Source organism: Nicotiana tabacum, chromosome 17, assembly GCF_000715075.1.
Source record: "Nicotiana tabacum cultivar K326 chromosome 17, ASM71507v2, whole genome shotgun sequence".
Classification (NCBI taxonomy): domain Eukaryota; kingdom Viridiplantae; phylum Streptophyta; class Magnoliopsida; order Solanales; family Solanaceae; genus Nicotiana; species Nicotiana tabacum.
Window position 1 is genome coordinate 111,582,304 of NC_134096.1, and position 20,129 is coordinate 111,602,432.

General features: G+C 36.8%; 1 protein-coding gene across 1 annotated transcript; it reads right to left on the reverse strand.

Moving 5' to 3' along the window:
- Positions 1-3,047: 3,047 nt before the first annotated feature.
- Positions 3,048-9,630, reverse strand: LOC107812801 (secretory carrier-associated membrane protein 2). The gene is made up of 13 exons (XM_016637970.2): positions 9,299-9,630; positions 8,101-8,166; positions 7,511-7,621; positions 7,353-7,415; positions 6,472-6,505; positions 5,913-6,035; positions 4,742-4,804; positions 4,562-4,655; positions 4,226-4,271; positions 3,957-4,024; positions 3,697-3,745; positions 3,518-3,583; positions 3,048-3,423 (listed from the first exon to the last, which is right to left on the reverse strand). The coding sequence occupies exons 1-13, from the start codon at positions 9,356-9,358 to the stop codon at positions 3,337-3,339; spliced, it is 930 nt and encodes a 309-aa protein (XP_016493456.1). The 5' UTR covers positions 9,359-9,630; the 3' UTR covers positions 3,048-3,336.
- Between the last annotated feature and the right edge of the window lie 10,499 nt (positions 9,631-20,129).

The following is a 20,129-nucleotide window of genomic DNA, read 5'->3' on the forward strand; positions in this document are numbered from 1 at the left end:
CCATATTTTTTGTGCCCCTCCCCCCTCATGAAAAAAAAAATATTTATTTTGTTGAAATGAAAAAGAAAGTATTATACCTACAACATGAAAAGAAAATTCTCTTAATAATATTCTATTTAGGTTGGGGTGGGATGGGTAGGGTTAGGGGTGGGTTGGTGGGATTAGAGAAACTTTTTCTACGTCATGTAAAGATAGTAGATGTTTTGTAGAAATAAAAAAAATATTTTTTTTGCATAATAAAAAGAAAATATTCATTTTGTTGAAATAAAAAAGAAAGTACTCTATCTACAACATAAAAAAAAATGTTCTCTTAATAATAATTCTATTTAGAGTGGGGGTAGGGGATGGGTGTGAGTGGGCGTAGGGGTGGGTGGGGTAGGGTGGTTTGGGGGTAGGATGGAATCAGGGGCGGACACACCCTTTCCCAAGGGCCGACAAGCGGTGTCACGTGACACCGCTTGGTCCAGAATTTTACTAAATATACATATAAAAAAATAAAATTATTGGGTATAAATATAGAAATGACACTGCTTATAAAATATTATATTCTTTTGTTCATTTCTTCAAATATTGACACCACTTGTAAAATATATTGCCTACGCCACTGGGTGGGATGGGGCGGGGGTGATTGGTGGGAATGGGGAATAGGGTGGGAAAAGTTGTAAAAGAGTTTAGAAAATGTTTTTCCTTCAATTGGAGAAAAATATTTTTCAAACCATTTAAACCAACCAAACATGAGAAAATTGGTACCAAAACACCCATAATGTAAAACGATTAGGTGAAAATGTAGTCAAAATTTTTAAAGTAAAACTGAAGCTGGGAGAAGATGATTCTCACCCGACAGTTGGGCAAATATCAATTCTAAGGGGATGACACTAAGAAATCCAAATCCAGAAGGGACTTCAACCAAATATAAATCGGTTGCAACTTGCAACGTGCTTATCCGTATTCAATATTTACATCAAAATACAAGATATTTATCTTTTGTACACATATTCATCACTTAATTATGGTAAAATGATATGTATTTTTAGTTTAATCGAGAATTGTATTATTTTTTGAGTTAATACTCTAAAATCCCCCTAAATTATAATGTTTTTATGAGTTTCTTACTTAAATTATTAGGTGTCCCCAAAATTCTCCTGAATTATATTGCCCTTCATATTAAAAATCCTTCATTGTATTAATAGAGGCGCGTTTAGTACACGCTCCTAATTATCTAAAAAAATGTACCATGTAGCACTACACGTGGCTATTTAACTCAGCCTAAAACCCGCCTAAACTTTCATGTTTTTGTCAGTTACCTACTCAAACTATCTGATGTCTTCAAAACTCCCCCTTAATTAACTATATCCCCCTCTATGTTAAAACCTCATATTGGACTTTTAAAGGTACGTCTGTCTAACTATATTAACTTATGGCTTATACAAAGTTTTTTATACAATTTACTCATGATGTATTACTCTCGGATGATTGACTAATTTTAGGAGTTTTGGCCAAAATAATATCTAATACACTGTGTTAATTTTATATTTAATTGTGATTGTGTTTAATGCTAAACTCCAATTGAATAAGTCCTTATTTATATTCACTTAGCAGCGCAGTAAAAATATAAATAAAGGCATATAGTGTAGCATTTCTTAAAAATTATCTTATATTAAATAAAAAAGATTACATAAAATAAAATTTCGCAAATAAAAAATCAATTGACCAACAATTATATTCTCTAATTTCAGATTACATAAAGAAGGTTCAAGAGATTCAACTTTATTCTCTACAAGGTATTGGGTTTAATAAGAAGATTTAAATTGGTATTCTTTCAACAATATGTGTAAGACATGAAAGAAGACTAAAACAAGAAAGAGAATAAATCATTTCAGAGGAAACAAGAGAGGGGAAAAATTTTCCAGAGGAAACTCATACGGAGAATTGAAGAAAAAGGGTTAAAAAAGAAGGTGAAAAATAAAGCAGAAAGGTAAAAAAAAAATAAGGAAGAATAGTGAAAAAATGAGGAAGAAAGGTGGATATAACTGAAATAAGGAGTATTTATTAAATAAATAAATAAATATGAAAGAGGGTTAGGCTAATTAGCTTATTTTCTGTCATGTGAGCCATTTTGATGGCTTTTTTCAGATGTCGCGCTCCCAAGCAAGTGTTTACACACGTTATGTCAGGTCAGCAACGAGGGGTTTTAATATGAAGGACAATATAGTTCATGGGAGTTTTGGGGACACCGAATAGTTTAAGTAGAAAATTGACAAAAATATAATAATAAAATGAGATTTTAGGGTATTAACTCTTATTTTTTCATCAATCGATAATTGAGTTTACTTAGGTTAGAAATGTAACGTAGACATTACTGTGGATAGACCAAAAATTAGATATTCCTTGCTCTCGAAGACTACTGCATTGCCCGTTGCCTATCAAAAATTAGAAATGTAAATTGATGCTTCATTTCCTCATTAATTATGGCCTTAATGTTATTTCTGGACATACGTAATATGTTTTAAAATGTCTACACAAAAGGCAAGGTGTTGGATGCCTATCGCCTTATTATGCCAAACATTCAACCAATTAATTGGTCTGTAAATGTGCCTATTCTATTTTTCTTTCCTTGACCATCAAACTTTTAGTGGTTTGAACTTATGACTTGTGTGTTGTGCGGCTTGTGCCTAATCATATTCTTTTCACAATGTTCATTGTGCTGTTTTTCAACTCTGAAACATGCTTCGTAAATATTTTCATTTTTATTTAAATCACCAAAAACAAAAAATCGCTCTGATACACAACTAAATTAAGCACTTGAATATATGATGAAGCATTATCTTTCAAATACTCTTTTGTAACCTTTAAATTCAACAACTCTTTTTTCTACTTCAACGAAATATTATCCGTAAATCTACATTCGCATGGTCAGTGACTTCCTATAGGCCGTCAAAGAACATTTGTCGAACACTACACTCTAAATCCAACAGGGACACAAACGAACTAGACATGCGAACGCCGAAAAAAAAAAAAAATTAAAACATGCAAAGATTGTGCCCAGAAATACAAGGGGTATGTATTCTATCTTTTTTCAGATAACACTTTGGTCAAAGTAGCAGTAAATCAACATACATCACAAAAATGACCACTACAAACATATGAAACAACCATATTTGCCTAAGTGAAGTACTACAACATATTAAAACAAGCATATCTGCGCAACTGAGGTAACCAAAACATATCAATGAAAACAAACATATCTGCCCAACTGAAGTCGCCAATTTCTATATCTGCGCATGCAAAATCACATCCTTCTCCAAAATCACATCCTTCTCCAAAATCAATCCTTTATTATATTGCTGCTCTCAAGGCCCCTCTAGCAGCTTCTTGTTTCATCTGTGCAGCTTTTCCACTTCCTCGGAAATACATGTATACTTGCTGCATTTTGACATTACAAGTAAACAAAAGGTAAGATTCAGAGCTTGAGTAAAAAAATATTCTGGAACATCGAGAAATAGAAAATGAGTCGGACCTGGATAACCCAAATGCTAAGCACTGACTCGAGACAAAAAAGCCCGAAACCGATGAAGTAGAAAATCTAAGAAGGGAAAGACAATAGATACATGTTAATAGGCAGAATTTTTGTAGCTTGATAGAGATATTATGCATTATGATAGAGATACTAGATTATTACTCAAGTCTTTAACTCACCCCAACAAGTACATTTTTGCCGATGAGATCTACTGCAGGCAGGATGCCTCTGTTCCAATAAATAATCAAACATCAGATCATTTTAACAGTTAGCTACTATGTCAGGAAAGCAAGTTCAAAATGAGAAAATTTATTACCGAAACTCATTTTTCCTCCCTTATTTTCTCCTATATGGGATTCGGAAGGAAGCTAATCGATTAACTTTAGAGGAAGAACTTTTAGAACTTTCATAAAGAAGTCATATGCAATATGGAACTTACGTAAGAGATTTTCCTCGGAAGACTACTGGAGGAGCAACAGCAGCAAAGATACAGAATATAATGTGAACCTGTAAAAGAGCAAAGTCTAAGACAGCTGCACAATTGAGTCACTTTCAAAGAAAACCTTGGTAACATGGATTCAGGTACATGTGTGTATTTTTTGAAGGATTCTTGTGAAGTACCCATTCCTATGTCATTCACGTTTGGCATATGACGAGGCAAAAAAATAGTTTATATAAAAGAGAAAGACAATTATGTAGGGAACTTACCATGTAAAACAAGAAAAACCACGCAAACTTCATGGCACCCTCAGTTCTGTGACCAAGTAGCATCTCCATTAGCAGGGGAGGAAAGAAAAAGAGCACAAACAGGGAGATAAAAGGCACAGGCAACATTTTGCCTGTGATCCAGGAAATGGACCTAACCGACCAACCGGTAAGATCTTAAGTAAAGAATATTTTTAGGCCACATTGACAAAATTTTGAGAATATAATACTTCGGCAATAACAAAAACCAACTGACAAAAAAACACTGTTTCCATTCAAAACTGGCCTGATGATTTCTGAAGTAGCTCTATTCACTTCTCCGAAAGACAGGAAAATTACCTAAAAGCGCGATACAGAGGACGATACCACATGAAATAGGCTCCAGGAACCGCCGATATGAAGTAAATGATAGAAAGGAACCAGATCTTTACATCTAAAGCCAAAAGCTAAAGTTAGTACTCCGGCTCCATCGGATAAGTAAAGACACGTAGAGATAGGGAACATGCTGATTCAATGTACCTCCTTCTTTAATCCATGCTGTAGTGGTAGCTACAATGTTCCACAAAAGGCATGCAACAAGTCCTGCTCACAATCAGCATATATCTCATCAGCAAGAGATAAACAAGAAACTCGTATACAGTATAAAATGAGTAAAAGTAATCAAAATAATCTTTAAATTTTTTATTCCAGATAGATCTATCAAGTTATAACATGCAAAGAATTTTTATTCAACGAACAAAACAATTAAATACTAACAAAAGCTTGTTTGAGTTTGCAATATGCATGAAAAGATGCAGTTAAGATGTTTATAAAGAAGGAGCTATGCATATGGATCCCTTATTTGTCTGTCGGTACAATCAAGTTTGGCATAGCTATTGATAACTACGGGAAGACTATTCAAAAAACACTAGAAATTAGCGAAAAATTGCCGCAGATCTACTGGACACTTATACTGTTACTGGATACACGTACACATTTCCGAGTCCATGTACAAAAGAAAGAGGGAAGAAAAATGTGAAAGGGTTACCAAATCAGTTTTCTTTCTATGCGGACTAAAATAGGGCCTTTTTAATTTCTACATTATTGTACTAATTCATTGAAGGTCTCCAAAAAATGCATTAAATGTGGATCTGACTTTTCTTGGTCCTCATTTTCTCATAATGAAGTTTATACTCTTTTGGTTGACGCGGGATATGCTTCAAGGATGGATGAAAAAGGAAAGATGAGAAGAAAATCAATCAAAGAGAAAAACAAACAACAAAGGTTTTAGGTCCCAAGCCTACTAAACGTGCGAAAAGAAAAGCATGCAACAATTGGTTGACACTGAATAAAGCCAACCAATTGTAGAATGCAATGAATAAAGTCAAAAGAACTATTTCCTTTGTCCCAATTGGTTGAAACTATTACTATTTGAGGAGTCCTATTTTTCTGACGATTTTATCAAAACTTTTCTGATTTTCAACTACAAAAAATAGTGATTTATAGTACTTTAAGAAAAATAGTTCGAATTAATTTAAGAAATAAAGGAATTGATGTTCGAATTATTAGATGCATTGACACTCCTACACGAACGCCATCATTTTTGGACGAATGGAGTGCTATATAAGAACAAAACCTAAATAAATAATGCATCATACACGGTATTTCAAAGTAGAACAACCAAACACATGGTAAGCAATACTTAACATACCCAAGAATGTTGTAAATGCAACATATTGTAGCTTTTGAAGATGAATTGGTATTTCATTTGCAATATCATGATGGATAATTGGGAAGAACGGAGGCCAATTTTTCTCCTCGATAACAATGCCAGCTGCAACTCACATAGGAATTAATCTTGTAAGATACTGCACAAATCACAGGATAGAAGTTCCATCTGAAATACAATATTCTAAAGAACTTGAAAGTTACTCCACGAAGTCAGAGAATTGAAAGTTGCATTGAACAACTGATTACATCAAATGTGAAAGGATGATGGACAACACCATATGAGACGTATAAGAAGAAAAAAGCAAAAAGAAGTAGCCCTAGATCAAAATCTGAAGGCTCAATCAGGAACATAGAGGAAGAAGGTCCCGCTATCTTTCTTTCTTCCTATGCAGTTAGAAATTGTATATGGTTTTCTCCCTTCATTTTAATAGTTTAAATGTCTATAAACCTTTGCAAGAGTGAAATATCCTAGAAGATCAAAAAGAAAGATAAAGGGTAAAAGACCCACAAAAAGATTAAAAGAAAACCCAAAAAAGCACCTCTTGCTGCAGCATCTTCTCTCCTTTTTAGTTCCTGTACAGCAACGGGAAACCAGATGAGTGAAAATAACTTTGATACACCAGCAAAGAAGAGCAAAGGTGAAAGTAGAGGGAAATGACATTTTCAGCTTAAATAGATCAATAATTATTCAATGAGAAGAGGAGAAAAGAATAGACATAGGCACCAAGAGCCATAATAGAAGGCAATTCATTCCAAATGATAGAGAGAGTAGACGGCTGCAATACTAGTGACAAGTTCACAGACGAATTAACCCAAAACCTCTGGCTCAAAACAAGTAGAAGGACTTCTGGATTTGATTGTCAGAGTAAGGGCCCTCAGAGGATAGCTGATAGCAACAACACATTGTAAACTGGGAAGTAATAGAAGCATCTACAGACCTCCTATCCCCCTCGCCTAAATTTTCATTAAGCGCGTTGAAGCTATCTTCAGATATCAGAATAAACGCCTCCAACCAGTCTCTCAATCACACCATTTCAATGAGAGGAGGAAGGCAGAGAGAAGCCCCTTGGCTGCAAGCATAACTATACCACAAACAGTAGACTCACAATTTCTGGGACAGATGCTCTAGGAATGCCCCTATGTTATTTCGAGAATATACTGCATACAAGTTTGCACTTCGTCCATGTTCATCAGTGACATAAGTAGTGCAACTCTAGTGAAGAGAAATAAACCAAAATAAAATACAAAATTTGGAAGCACAAAAAAGAAAGAGGAAAAGAAAAGAAAATTCGTGGTGGATTACCGAGGGAAACTAACAAACCTCACCATCTTATACAGGAAATTTACAAAGCAAGAAACATACATCACCATGAAGAAGGGTGTGAATATTTAACATTAGTTCAAAATTTCATTATAATACCTGTTCCCTTCGTCGCAATTCACTCTCCTTAGCCTGTAATTCTTTTTCTTTCTTTTTCAAGTCCTACAATTCAGACTAACTTCAATTAAAAATCATCATAGTTATTTAACGATGACGAATAAGCATGCACATTCAACAAATCACAAAGTTCCAACTACCGAAGCACTATCAAGAGGAATATCAATTGGCGCATCGCGGTCATAGAAGTCAGCCGGCTCTGGTGGAAGGGGTGAAAGCCTGGAGTTTGTTGCTGGAGGCACACTTCCAGACTGAAATGTTGATTAAAAAAAAAAAAATTAGTAATATAATGTATCAAGAGAAAGTTGCAAAACATGTCAACTACATAACAATTCTAAGCACTAAACAGAAGAAATGTAACTCAAGAACAAAGTAAACTAAAACTTTGATATATAAAGTAGAATTGATCATTAGAAGAAAATTTGTAGTGAACACACACACATCTAAAAGGTTCTCATGTTATGCAATCCAACTATTTACCCCTTCTTCCTTCCTTTCTACTTTACTTCCACTAACCCCCCCCCCCCCAAAAAAAAAACAAGATACCAATAAAAGGAAGATTACAGAATATGAAGCGTAAGCATAAATAAATGCCTAGTTCAGATATAACAGCAATTTGTAAAAGCAGAAATATTGATCTCTTTACCAAAATATAGAAATCCGGTTTTATGGCCTTGATGTAAACAGACTGAAATAGGAGATATGATAGAGAAAAGTATATCCAACTTACTGTGATATTAAATGCACCTCCACTAAATTTTGATTGCCCTGAAGATTTCCCTCTGCCTCCACCATCCTGCAGCAAATTTCAGAAGATAATTGAGAGAATTATATCAAAAGAATTACACTATCCGAAACGTGAACACATAGATGTCATTTTATGTTCCTTCACATGAGATCAATAGAAAATATTAAAAATCCTGGACATGTTGCCTAACATGAGTCTGCGTCATCATTCACTATACTCATGAAACTATGGACAAAAGATCTTATGCAAAGAACACATCATGGATTAGAGGGTTCTCGTATTCAAATATGATGGAATTTTTTTCTCCAAGACGTGTCCAGCTTTTACACTATAACCAAAAAAAAATCACTTGTCACTTCTATTACCCTAATTATTTTGCCAAGTTATATTAAATTGCATACATCTGACAGAGCACTATGAGCATTAAGCCATGGAATGGTCCACAATTCCTTATCTATTGCCATTAGAAACAATAATTACCAATTGCGTAATGGAATACATTCCAAGATTAAAACGAGGAACCATTTTCCTTTAGACATTCAAGTCTTAAAATGTTCAGACACGGTTAATAACCACATTGCAGATAAAGAGTTTGACTCAGGGAAAGTAAAGATTTTCCCCTCATACTTCAGAATACCAAAACTCAACAATTCTCCAACAGCCCCCACCCCCCCACTCCCCCAATCATATTATATAACAAGCCTATCATATATTTCAATATTTCCAAAAGAAAACGTTGACTTACACAAAAATCAATAACACAAACCAAGACGGTGGAAAATTAGTCGATCCAACAAACTATAGGAAATATGAAGCTCCAAGAACACCTTTTTCCGCAATTAATAAGCTGCAACTGCACTTCTACAATTAAAAATTCAACTCCAAATTATATGAAAACCGAAACACCAAATTCAACATAAGTCAACTTCAAGGTATACTCTTTTCAAGGAACCACTGAACGTACATACCTATCACCCAAAACTTAAACAAGTTACAGCATACCACAAATTACAACACCCCCCCCCCCAAACAGACAAGTAAAGTACCGACCCTTCACTCAAAACTTGAGCAAGTTACAGAAAAATGAAATCTTTACTTGCATAGAAACAAAATAGGAAACTCCACAAAGGGAAAAGAGAAACTTTACAAAATAAAACCACAAAACAGAGAAGGAACTTACAGCAAAAGGATTAACTTCTTCTTCTTCGTCAAAAGGGTTTCGATCATAACGGCCCGCCATTTCAACCAACTCTGAAATTTGCTTTAAAGATGAGATCCGAATAGTAGCAAAAATAGAAGAAAAGCTTAGCAGAGAAGGCAAAAAGGGTAAGTGTCTTGAGAAGACCAAAAATTATTCGAGAAAATCAAGAAGAAGAGGAAAAAGTTCTACTCCAATTCTAGAGATAGAGATAGAAAGAGAAAAGTAAAATTAAGGTGGTTTTGGTTTTGGTTTTGGTCAGTTTTGATTTTAGTAGACTTTTTTCTCTTCTCGGTTTTGTGCTGTTCCCCCTCTTGAAATATTCATGGTTTTAATATTTAATATATAACACCCTCATATTATTACTAAAAATATACTAGTATTGAATACAAACTACAGTAAACTGTGTATATATTACTAATTAAAAATACAATTAATGTTTAGTAAAAATTAAACTTTATTGTTAGTGCTAGAATTACTTGCATTACTAAACTTGAGTGAGAAGGCCAGCTAAGAGAAAGAGAACAAATAGTAATATGCTTCTATTTTTTAGCAGGAACTATTTATAAAGTATAATAACAACAACAACAATAACAACAACAACAACAAAGCCAGTAGTTTCCCACAAGTATGTTAGAATGGAGATAATCGAGTCAAAATTCATGATTTTTCTTTGATAGAAAACCCTAGATCAAATATTCTAAAGAGAAAAGACAGGGATGAAAAATATGTGTGTATTGATAATATGTCTTTCTTATACAACTTAACCATTATTCATTTATTCATACTAAAACCATAAAAAAAAAATGGCTATCTATTACAGTTGTGGCTATTTCTACAATAATATTACAAGACTTAATATTGTCAAGTATGTGGGCCTGGATCCATTTCTTCTTCAGAAGCTTTTGGGCCTATATGGTTTGGGACAGCTATTCTAACACCCCACCCCCACCCCCTCAAGCTGGAGGGTGAGAACACTCCCGGCTTGCACAAGAGAACTTGGAGGTTTGGTAAAAATGTCTGCCAGTTGAGACTCAGTAGAAATATAATGCAGAGAGATGAGACCACTAGCAAGCTTTTTTCGGACAAAATGACAATCAAGCTCAATATGCTTGGTCCTCTCATGAGAAACAGAGTTTTTGGCAATACTGATGGCTGATTTGTTGTCACAATACAAAGGAATAGGAGCAGAGATAGAGAGACCCAAGTTTGCTAACAGCCTAACAAGCCAAGTAAGTTCACCAACAGTCTTCCTAAGGGCCATGTATTCAGCTTCTGCAGATGACAATGATATTGTAGGTTGTTTCTTTGACTTTCATGTAACAAGACTGCCCCCAAGAGTAACAAAATAACCAGGCACATACTTCCTAAAGGAATGACACCCTGTCCAGTCAGAGTCTGAATAGGCAATAACAGAAAAATTCTGACTGTTGTTTAGTAGAAGGCCTCTAGCAGGGTCCTTAACCAAGTATCTCAAAACATGTAGACCTGCCTGCATATGAGCAGTTCGAGGAGCATTGAGGAACTGACTAAGGTGCTGAACAGAGAATGAGATATCAGGCCTGGTGTGTTGCAGAAAATCCAGTTTGCCTATGAGCCTTCTATAAGGAGAAGGATCAACCAAAGGATCACCAGAAGAGGGGGTGAGCTTAATAGACATGTCCAATGGTGTAACAACAGAAGAAGCAGAGTCACAATGGAACTCAATAAGGAGCTCCTTGAGATATTTATGTTGATTAATAAGGAGACCTTGAGGTATGTGGGAAACCTCAAGACCTAGAAAATAGTGAACAGATCCTAAATCTTTGATTTTGAATTGATGGTCTAAGAAAGATTTGATAGAGTCTAACTCAAAAATATCATTTTCAACCAACAATATGTCATCCACATATATAACAATAAAAACAGTAGAGGAAATAGTGATTTTAGTGAATAGTGAATAGTCATTTAGGCTGGACGAATACCCCATAGAAGTTAGAACAGTGGATAATTTGGCAAACTATTGTCTTGATGCTTGCTTGAGACTATACAATGACTTCTTGAGTTTGCATATCAAAGGAGGGCCATAAGAAGAGGAAGAGACAGTGAGACCAAGAGAAACTTTCATGTAGACTTCCTCAAATAGATCCTCATGCAAGAATGCATTATTTACATCAAGCTGGTATACAGGCCAGGAGTGTTTGGCAGCCAAGGCAAGAAGACATTTAATAGTAGTGAACTTGACCACTGGTGAGAATGTTTCAAAATAATCAACACCGGCCTGTTGAGTATCCCCCCTTATGACCAACCTAGCCTTGTATCTCTCAATGCTACCATCTAATTTTTACTTAATCTTATACACCCATTTGCAAGGAATGGCCTTCTTGCCAGGTGGTAAAGGAAAAATATCCCATGTTTGATTAGACTCCAAAGCTTGAAATTCTTTCAACATTGCCTCTTGCCAGGCAGGATTGGAGGAAGCTTGATGGTAGAAAGAAGGCTCAAGTAAAGGAGTAGGAGAAGAAGATTGAGAAGATGATGAAAAGATTGCAGAAGTAATTGGAGGTACAGGATAACAGATGTAGTCCTTAAGATGAGTAGGAGTGACTGTAGTCCTAGAGGATCTTCTCAAAGGAAGAGGAGATGAAGAAGCAGAAAGAGGAATTTGTGTTTGTGGTTCAATAATTAGTGAAGGAACATGAGCATGATCAAGGGAAGAAATAGGAGAATGATGGGGTGAAGAAGGAGCATGATTAGGGGTGAAGTGATCAGAAAAGGAGGAAGTAGAAGAAGGAAAGAAACCAGAAGGTGTAGAGGTAGAAGGAAAGATATGCTCAACAAAGGTGATATCCCTAGAATAGAATATAGATTTGGTTCCTAAGTTCAGTAACTTGTAACTCTTTTTACCAAAACCATAACCTAGAAACACATAAGGGATAACTCTAGATTGTAGTTTATCATTGGAAGGATGAGGAATAGTGGCATATGCTAGGCATCCAAATGATCTGAGGTGATCATAGGTAGGAAGATGATCAAGTAATACTTTATAGGGTATTTTGTTAGAAAGAATAGTACAAGGAAATATGTTGATGAGGTAGGTTGCAGTAAGTACATACTCCCCCAGTATTTGGTAGGCAGTTTGGATTGAAATATAAGGGCCGTAGCAGTCTCTAACAAATGCTTATGTTTCCTTTCTACTATGTCATTTTGTTGAGGTGTGTGTGGACAAGAAGTTTGGTGAGAAATGCCAAGAGAAGTGAGGTATGTAGCATGGGAATGAGTAGATCCCAATTCAAATGCATTATCAGTTCTGATGGTTTCAATTGAAGTATGAAATTGAGTAGACGCCATGGCAATAAAGGATTTGATAATAGAGAAGGCATTGCCTTTAAAAGAAAGAAGATGTGTCCAGGTGACCATGTTGTAGTCATCTACAATGGTCAGAAAGTATTTGAAACCATTGTATGTGTCAGTGTGGTAAGGCCCCCAAAGGTCAATGTGGACAAGTTGAAAAGGTCTGTTAGAGTGTGATGAACTTTCAGGAAATGAGAGTCTTTGTTGTCTAACCATTGGACATATAGTACATGTAAAAGATTGTCTAGAAGAAAATTTGCTAGATAGATGAGGAATAGAAATCATTTTTACAAAAGGCATATGTCACATTCTTTGATGCCAAAGTACATCATTTTTATTGATAGAACTAGAATTACAAGTAACTGGAATAACATTAAAAGTATCAAGTACAGAATTATGAGTAGGAAAAACAGAGGTTGAAGTAGACTTAGGAAAAGAAGAAATTATACAGTCATTGACTTAAGTATCATCAGCTGCAGCAATACAATGAGATGACAATCTCAGAATGTACAGTCCATGTTCAACCTTAACAATTTTCAATGGCCTCTTCAGAGAAGGGCCCTATAACCAACAGGAAATATTAGTAAGGAGTGCATAGCATTTGAGTTGAGAAAGAAGCTGATGTGTAGAAATTAAGTTGTAATGAAAGGAAGGTACTAATAGTACATTAGTTAGAATGATACTATAGGATAGAGAAAGATATCCAAAAGAAGTAACTTTTACTTTATAACCATTTGGTAAAGTGACAAGAGAAGGAGAGATTAAGGTTATATGTTATGAAGTAAGTGTTTATGAGGTGTCATGTGATTGGTTGCTCCTGAATCTAGGATCCAGGAGCTGAAATTGTTATGACTAGCATGACATACAAGATAACCATATAACCTACTAACAGGATTATCATACCAACCTGCAAAATTTGCATAGATTGGAGAGTCTTGGGAGGTAGATGTAATGACCCGGCCAGTTATTTCGGGAATTATAGTCCCATTTTCCCCATTTCTATTTCTTTTATGCTCTTAAGCTCTATTATAATATACCAGGTTAATTGGTTTGAGCCCGGAGTGGTTTTGGAGTGGAATGAGACACTTAGTCTCTTATTCAAAACATTAAGTTGGAAAAGTCAACCGGATATTGGCCTATGTGTAAATGATCTCGAATTTGAATTCTGATGGTTCCGTTAGCTCAGTTAGATAATTTTGAACTTAGAAGTGCATCCGGAATGTGATTTGGAGGTCCGTGGTAGAATTAGGCTTGAATTGGCGAAATTTGGCGATTTCGGTCGGCAGTGGAAAATTTAATATCGGGGTCGGAATGGAATTCTGGAAGTTGGAGTAGGTTCGTAGTGTCATTTGTAATGTGTGTGAAAAAATTAAGGTCATTCGGACGTGGTTTGGTTGGCTTCGGCATCAGTTGTTAAATTTAGAAATTTAAAAGTTCTTAGGCTTGAATCCGAGGGTAATTCGATGATTTGTTGTTGTTTTGAGTGATTCGAAGGTTCGACTAAGTTTGGATGTTGATATATGACTTGTTTGTATTTTTGGTTGAGGTCCCGAGGGCCTCGGGGTGATTCCGGGTGGTTAACGGATTTGTCGAAGTTGGAAAATGCAGTTGAAGCTGCTGCTACTGCTATTTTCGCACATGTGGAAGAAAAAGTTGCAGGTGCGAGGCCGCTGGTGCGCATGGGGAGTTCGCAAGTGCGGGCAATGCTGGTCTAGGTAGGTTGCACAGGTGCGAGTTGGAGGTCGCATCTGCGAGCCCGCAGGTGCGAAACCTGGGGCGCAGATGCGGAAAGGGGATACTGGGCAGGCTTCGCAGAAGTGGAGTATGAGAGCGCAGGTACGCTTGCGCAGGCGTGAAGGATTTGGCCGCACCTGCGAGGCCTGGAGCGCAGGTGCGAAAGCTGGGGAATTAAGTGGAGTTTGCGGATGCGGCACCTTGACCGTAAGTGCGGTCCCGCATGCGCGGAAAAAGACCCCGCAGGTGCGAAAACCTGGGCAGAAACCATAAATAGAACCCTTCGCGAATTTAGTTCATTTCCACCATTTTCAAGTCGGTTTGTGGAGCCTTTGGAGTGATTTTTGAAGGGTGATTTAAGGGCTATCAGTGAGGTAAGTTGCTTGAGTCCTAATACTTGTTTATATGGTGATTTTCCGTTGTTTAGTCATTGTAATTAGTGAAAATGAGGGGTTAGGGCTTGGGATTTTTTGAGAAGTAATTTAAGGATTTGAAGGACCAAACGATGTCGGATTTTGATGAATTTAGTATGGTTAGACTCGTGAGTGAATGGGATATCTAGTTTTGTAAATTTTGTCGGATTTCGAGATGTGGGCCCGGGGGCCGGGTTTGAGCCAATTTTGGGTTTTGGTCTAATTTTGTAGCTTTTCTATTGGAATTCATTCCATTAGCGTATATTGATGGTATTGTACTGATTGTGAATAGATTTGGAGCATTTAGAGGCCGAGTCCAGAGGCAAGAGCATTGCAGGATAGAGATTTGACCGGTTTGAGGTAAGTAACGATTGTAAATCTAGTCTTGAGGGTATGAAACCCCGGATTTTGTATCATTCTACTATTTTTAGTGATGCACATGCTAAGTGACAGGCGTGTGGGTGTGCACTGTTAGGAATTGTGACTTGGTCCGTCCCGTAGCAACTGTAAAGTTGCAAACTTTGTTGAAACTATATGATACTTATATGTTTTAGAAAGAGTTTCTGTAAATTGGGTTGAATGCCATGTTTGGGCCTTGTGCCAGTGTTGTTTGGACCCTTAGGGGCCTTTTTTTACTATCCTCTCATTGTTTTCGATTGAAAATCTATACTCAGTCATGTTTATACTAGTTTACCGCATAACTCAATTTTATGACTCTATTTTGATGCATATAAATGTTTTGGGCCGAATGCCCTGTTTTACTGAAATGCCCGAGTGGCTTGAGAGGTTTATGACTAAGTGAGGCCGAGGGCTTGATTTGTGAGGATATTTATGGGATCGGGCTGCACGCCGTAGCATGTTTGATATCGGTCGAGGGCCTGATTGTGAGAATGAGTGTGGATCGGGGCTGCCCGCCTGCAACATACTTTATTATTATAGCATGTGAGTGGTCCGTGCAGCACGTGAGTTGTCCGTACAGATTATAGCGCTTGGGCTGAAGGAGCCCTTCCGGAGTCTGTACACACCCTAGTGAGCGCAGGTATCTACTGAGTGCGAGTGCCGAGTGCTGAGTGACTGGGAGGCATGAGTGATTGTGAGGTATGCCCGAGTAGCAAGAGTGATTGTGAGGTATGTCCGAGTGGCACGAGTAACTCTGAAGTTTGCCCGATGGACTGTATATGAGTGATGTTTTGTCCGAGGGACTGTTTATGATTTCATCATTTTTGCTCACCTTTGCATTTTTCCTCTATTTGAAAACTGTTGAAAAATATCTTTAAATAATTTTTACTGGAACTGGGTTTAAACGCTTTTGATTCAAATCCTGATTTTAAAAACATGTGGCATTTTACTGAGATTTCCTGATATGAACGTTATATGCTTTATTGCTCGTCACTACTACTCAATCTTTATTTATTGTTGTTACTTACTGAGTTGGCGTACTCACGTTACTCCCTGCACCTTGTGTGCAGATCCAGATGTAGCTGGACATGGTAGTGATTGTTGATTATTTTGGTTGCAGATTTCTCGGGGATAACAAGGTAGCTGCTTGGCGACCGCAGCCCCTGCTCTTCTTCCTCTTATCTTCCTCTAGTTGTATTTAGCTATTTTCCAGGCTGAGTTAGCCTTGATATTGTTAGACAGATTGCAGTAGATGCTCATGACTAGTGACACCCTGATGTCGGGCTTTTCCTTCCTCACTTTTATTTTGATTGGAACTCCCTTACGAAGGTTTTTATGTTAAATAACATTTAAATTATCTTTGAAATGAAAATATCAATTTGTTTTGGAAATGAATCGGCTTGCCTAGTTCCACGATAGGCGCCATCACGACAGGGGTTAGTTTGGGTCGTGACAGTAGACTGGCGATTTAAAGAGACATTTGCATCTGATGGATTAGAGACATAAGATGAGCATACTATTCCTTGAAAACCCTATGCAGAATGTCTTCAGTTTGAGGTGAATCAAGATTGGGTGGAGTTTGATCTGTAGATTCAACTTAAACACATGCAGCATCTCTTTTTCCTTTGGTGAATTTAAAATCTGATGGGAAGCCATGTAGCTTATATAACTTGTTTACAGTATGACCAGGATTCTTGCAATACTTGCAAGAGAGTATGGATCTTCTGGGTTCAAAATTCATCATTTGAGTACAATTTCTAGTGGTGTTTGGTTGATTAGAACCAGAATTGGAGTTGGAGTTGGCTATAAAGGAAGTGGAATCAGAAGAAAAAGGTTGGGAACCAGAATTAATTTCCCTTTGCTTCTCATCTCTAATCAGAATAGAATATGTTTTTTCCACACTTGAAATAGGGCCTATCATTAAAATGTTACTCTTAACAGTAGAATAGGTTTCATTTAACCCTGATAGGAACTGAATAAGTTTTTGTGCTTCATTGAATTCATGCATGGCACCACATGTACAAGGCTTCCCTAAAGAGATTGTATATAATTCATCCCAGTACCCCTTGAGTTTAGTATAATATGTGGCAATATCATATGAGCCTTGGGATGCAGAGGAAATGAATTGTTGAAGACTGTAATATTGGGAAATATTGGCAACACCATATCTTTCCACAAGGGTATTCCAGGCTTCTCTAGCAGTCTTATATTAAAGGATTGTTTTAGCTATGTCCTTAGAAAGTGAATTCATTATCTATGCTTTAACCATATTATTACATCGCTGCCAATAAGGATATAGGAAAGAGTTAGTTATAGGTTCAATTATAGATCCATCAATTAACTGGACTTTGTTCTTTGCGGACAGAGAAATTAGCATCCCTTCCTTCTAATTCCCAAATCATGTGCCAGCGAAGGGCACAAATACTAACATGGTTCCTGGAGTATCGGAAGGGTGAAGATAGAGAGGGTGAAAGGGATCGATGACTGATGTTGTTGAAACACCAGGAGGTTCAGTTGAATCATTACTTAAAGTCATAGTTTCTATAAGCAAATATCTAAAACGATCAACTAGAAAACTCAAAAAGATAGGGCTAGAAGGATGTCATCGCATGCTAAGACTGATGATGACAGAAATCCCTAATTTTCGAGTTGACCTTCATGGCGCAATTGCAGTGAAATCGATCGATGAAAATGGCTCAGAATCTCCATAGAAATTGTTGAATGAGACCTTTGAACGAAAAACCCAGCCGAAGGATCTGAATCAAATAGAAAACGAAAACCTTCTGAACTCGTCGGAACCAGAGAACTCGAGAATTTCTGATAATTTCTCCGATGAACACTCAAATTAGAGTAGTAATCAGCAGGATTCGCTCTGATACCATGTTAGAATGGAAATAATCGAGCCAAAATCCATGATTTTTCTTTGATAGAAAACCCTAGATCGAATATTCTAAAGAGAAAAGACAGAGATGAAAAATATGTGTGTATTGATAATATGTCTCTCTTATACAACTTAACCATTATTCATCTATTTATACTAAAACCATAAAAAATGGCTATCTATTACAATTGTGGCTATTTCTACAATAATATTACAAGACTTAATATTGTCAAGTATGTGGGCCTCGATCCATTTCTTCTTCGGAAGGTTTTTAGCCTATTTGGTTTGGGCCAGCTATTCTAACAAAGTGGGGTCTGGGAAGAGTAAGATGTACGCAACCTTACCCCTACCCTTGGAAGGGGCAAAGAGGTTGTTTCCGATAGATTCTCGGCTAGAGAACGACCGAAAAAGAAAAGGTAATTGCGACAAGTAGGAATAACAGCAAGATGAAATAAGATCGAATCCAATAATGCAGTTAAACTCTAGGCAGTAATAGTCATCTATGAATAAAAGATATCATATTAGCACTATTGCTAGCGAACTGAGTAAGACACGGAGAAATGCTCGACTACCTACGAACCTTCTACTCTAATCTTTGACCTTCACACCCTCATGTTTAGGGTCATGTCCTCAATCAGCTCCAGCTATGCCATGTCCTGCCTAATAACTTCTCCCCAAGACTTCTTAGGCCTACCTCTACCCCTCATGCTGCCCACCGAGGCTAACCGCTCGCACCTTCTAATTGGGGCTTCTATACTTCTCCTCTTAACATGCCCCAACCATCTCAACCTCGCTTCCTGCATCTTATCCTCCACAGGGTCACTCCCACCTTTTCCCGAATAACTTCATTCCTAATCTTATCCAACCGGGTATGCCCACACATCCACCTCAACATCCTCATCTCAGCTACTTTTAGCTTCTGGGTATGAGAGTTCTTGACCGGCCAACACTTTGCTCCATACAATATAGTCGTCTAACTACAACCTTGTAGAACTTACCTTTAAGTCTCAGCGGCATATTCTTATCACACAAGACACCGGAAGCGAGCCTCCACTTCATCCATCATGCTCCAATACGATGCATGACATCTTCATCAATCTCTCTGTTACCTTATATTATAGATCCAAGATACTTGAAACTACCTCTCTTGGGGATGACTTGTGTATGAAGCCTCACCCCGTTACCTTGCTGCATTTACAAAGTATGATAAGTTAAAATATTTTATTGCATCAGCTAGATTGCTAATTGCTTAATGTTTTTCAAATTATTAGTGTTTTCTTATCAAAATACACCAACTTTTTGGTGCTGATGGGCCCGTAGTTCTCCAATTCATAGCATCTTCTTGTCCGAATTATCTTTAAAAAGTAAAAGAAAACAAAAGAAGATTCAGACTTCAGAAATTGACATTCGTTTTTAAAGATCCGAATATTATTAACTTAGCAAAGAAATTTATGAAGTGGTAGAAAACACTCAAGTAAACTGCTTTTCATTCCTAAATTTCCAGCAAAGTCAGAGAAAAAAAAAAGGGCAAGTCTACCGAATAATGGGGGATTGACGAAAATTCAAACCACCACAATGTTTAAGACAAAGCCAGCCTGTGTTATTGTCCATACTTCTTACAATTCATTTGTCCGAAAACAGATTACAAAACAATCGAACTTCCAAAGTTCGGCTTCGTTTTTAGTGCATTTCCTCAAAGAGTACTTATTTCAATAACTCCATTTATTTTGCAGTTCTTTAATAAACACTCGTATTCTAAAAATATGTCTCAAAAAAGACAATGGTATAGAGTAATACTTATGACAAATAATTAGTAATTCATAATATAATTCTTTGTTAGCAACTTAGCATAATTGAATAAGTTTTAGCCTTTGTTGTCCCTTGATATGGTGAGCCTACCTAGTGAATTAGTAGGACGCGAAGATTTTATCGAACCATATCTAATTTCGAGAGTAAATCACGAGTCAAAAAGCAGAATTCATTCCTATCTAGAACTTCATATTCAATAGTTGTAATTAACGGTACATCCCAATTCCCACGTTAGAATGACAAA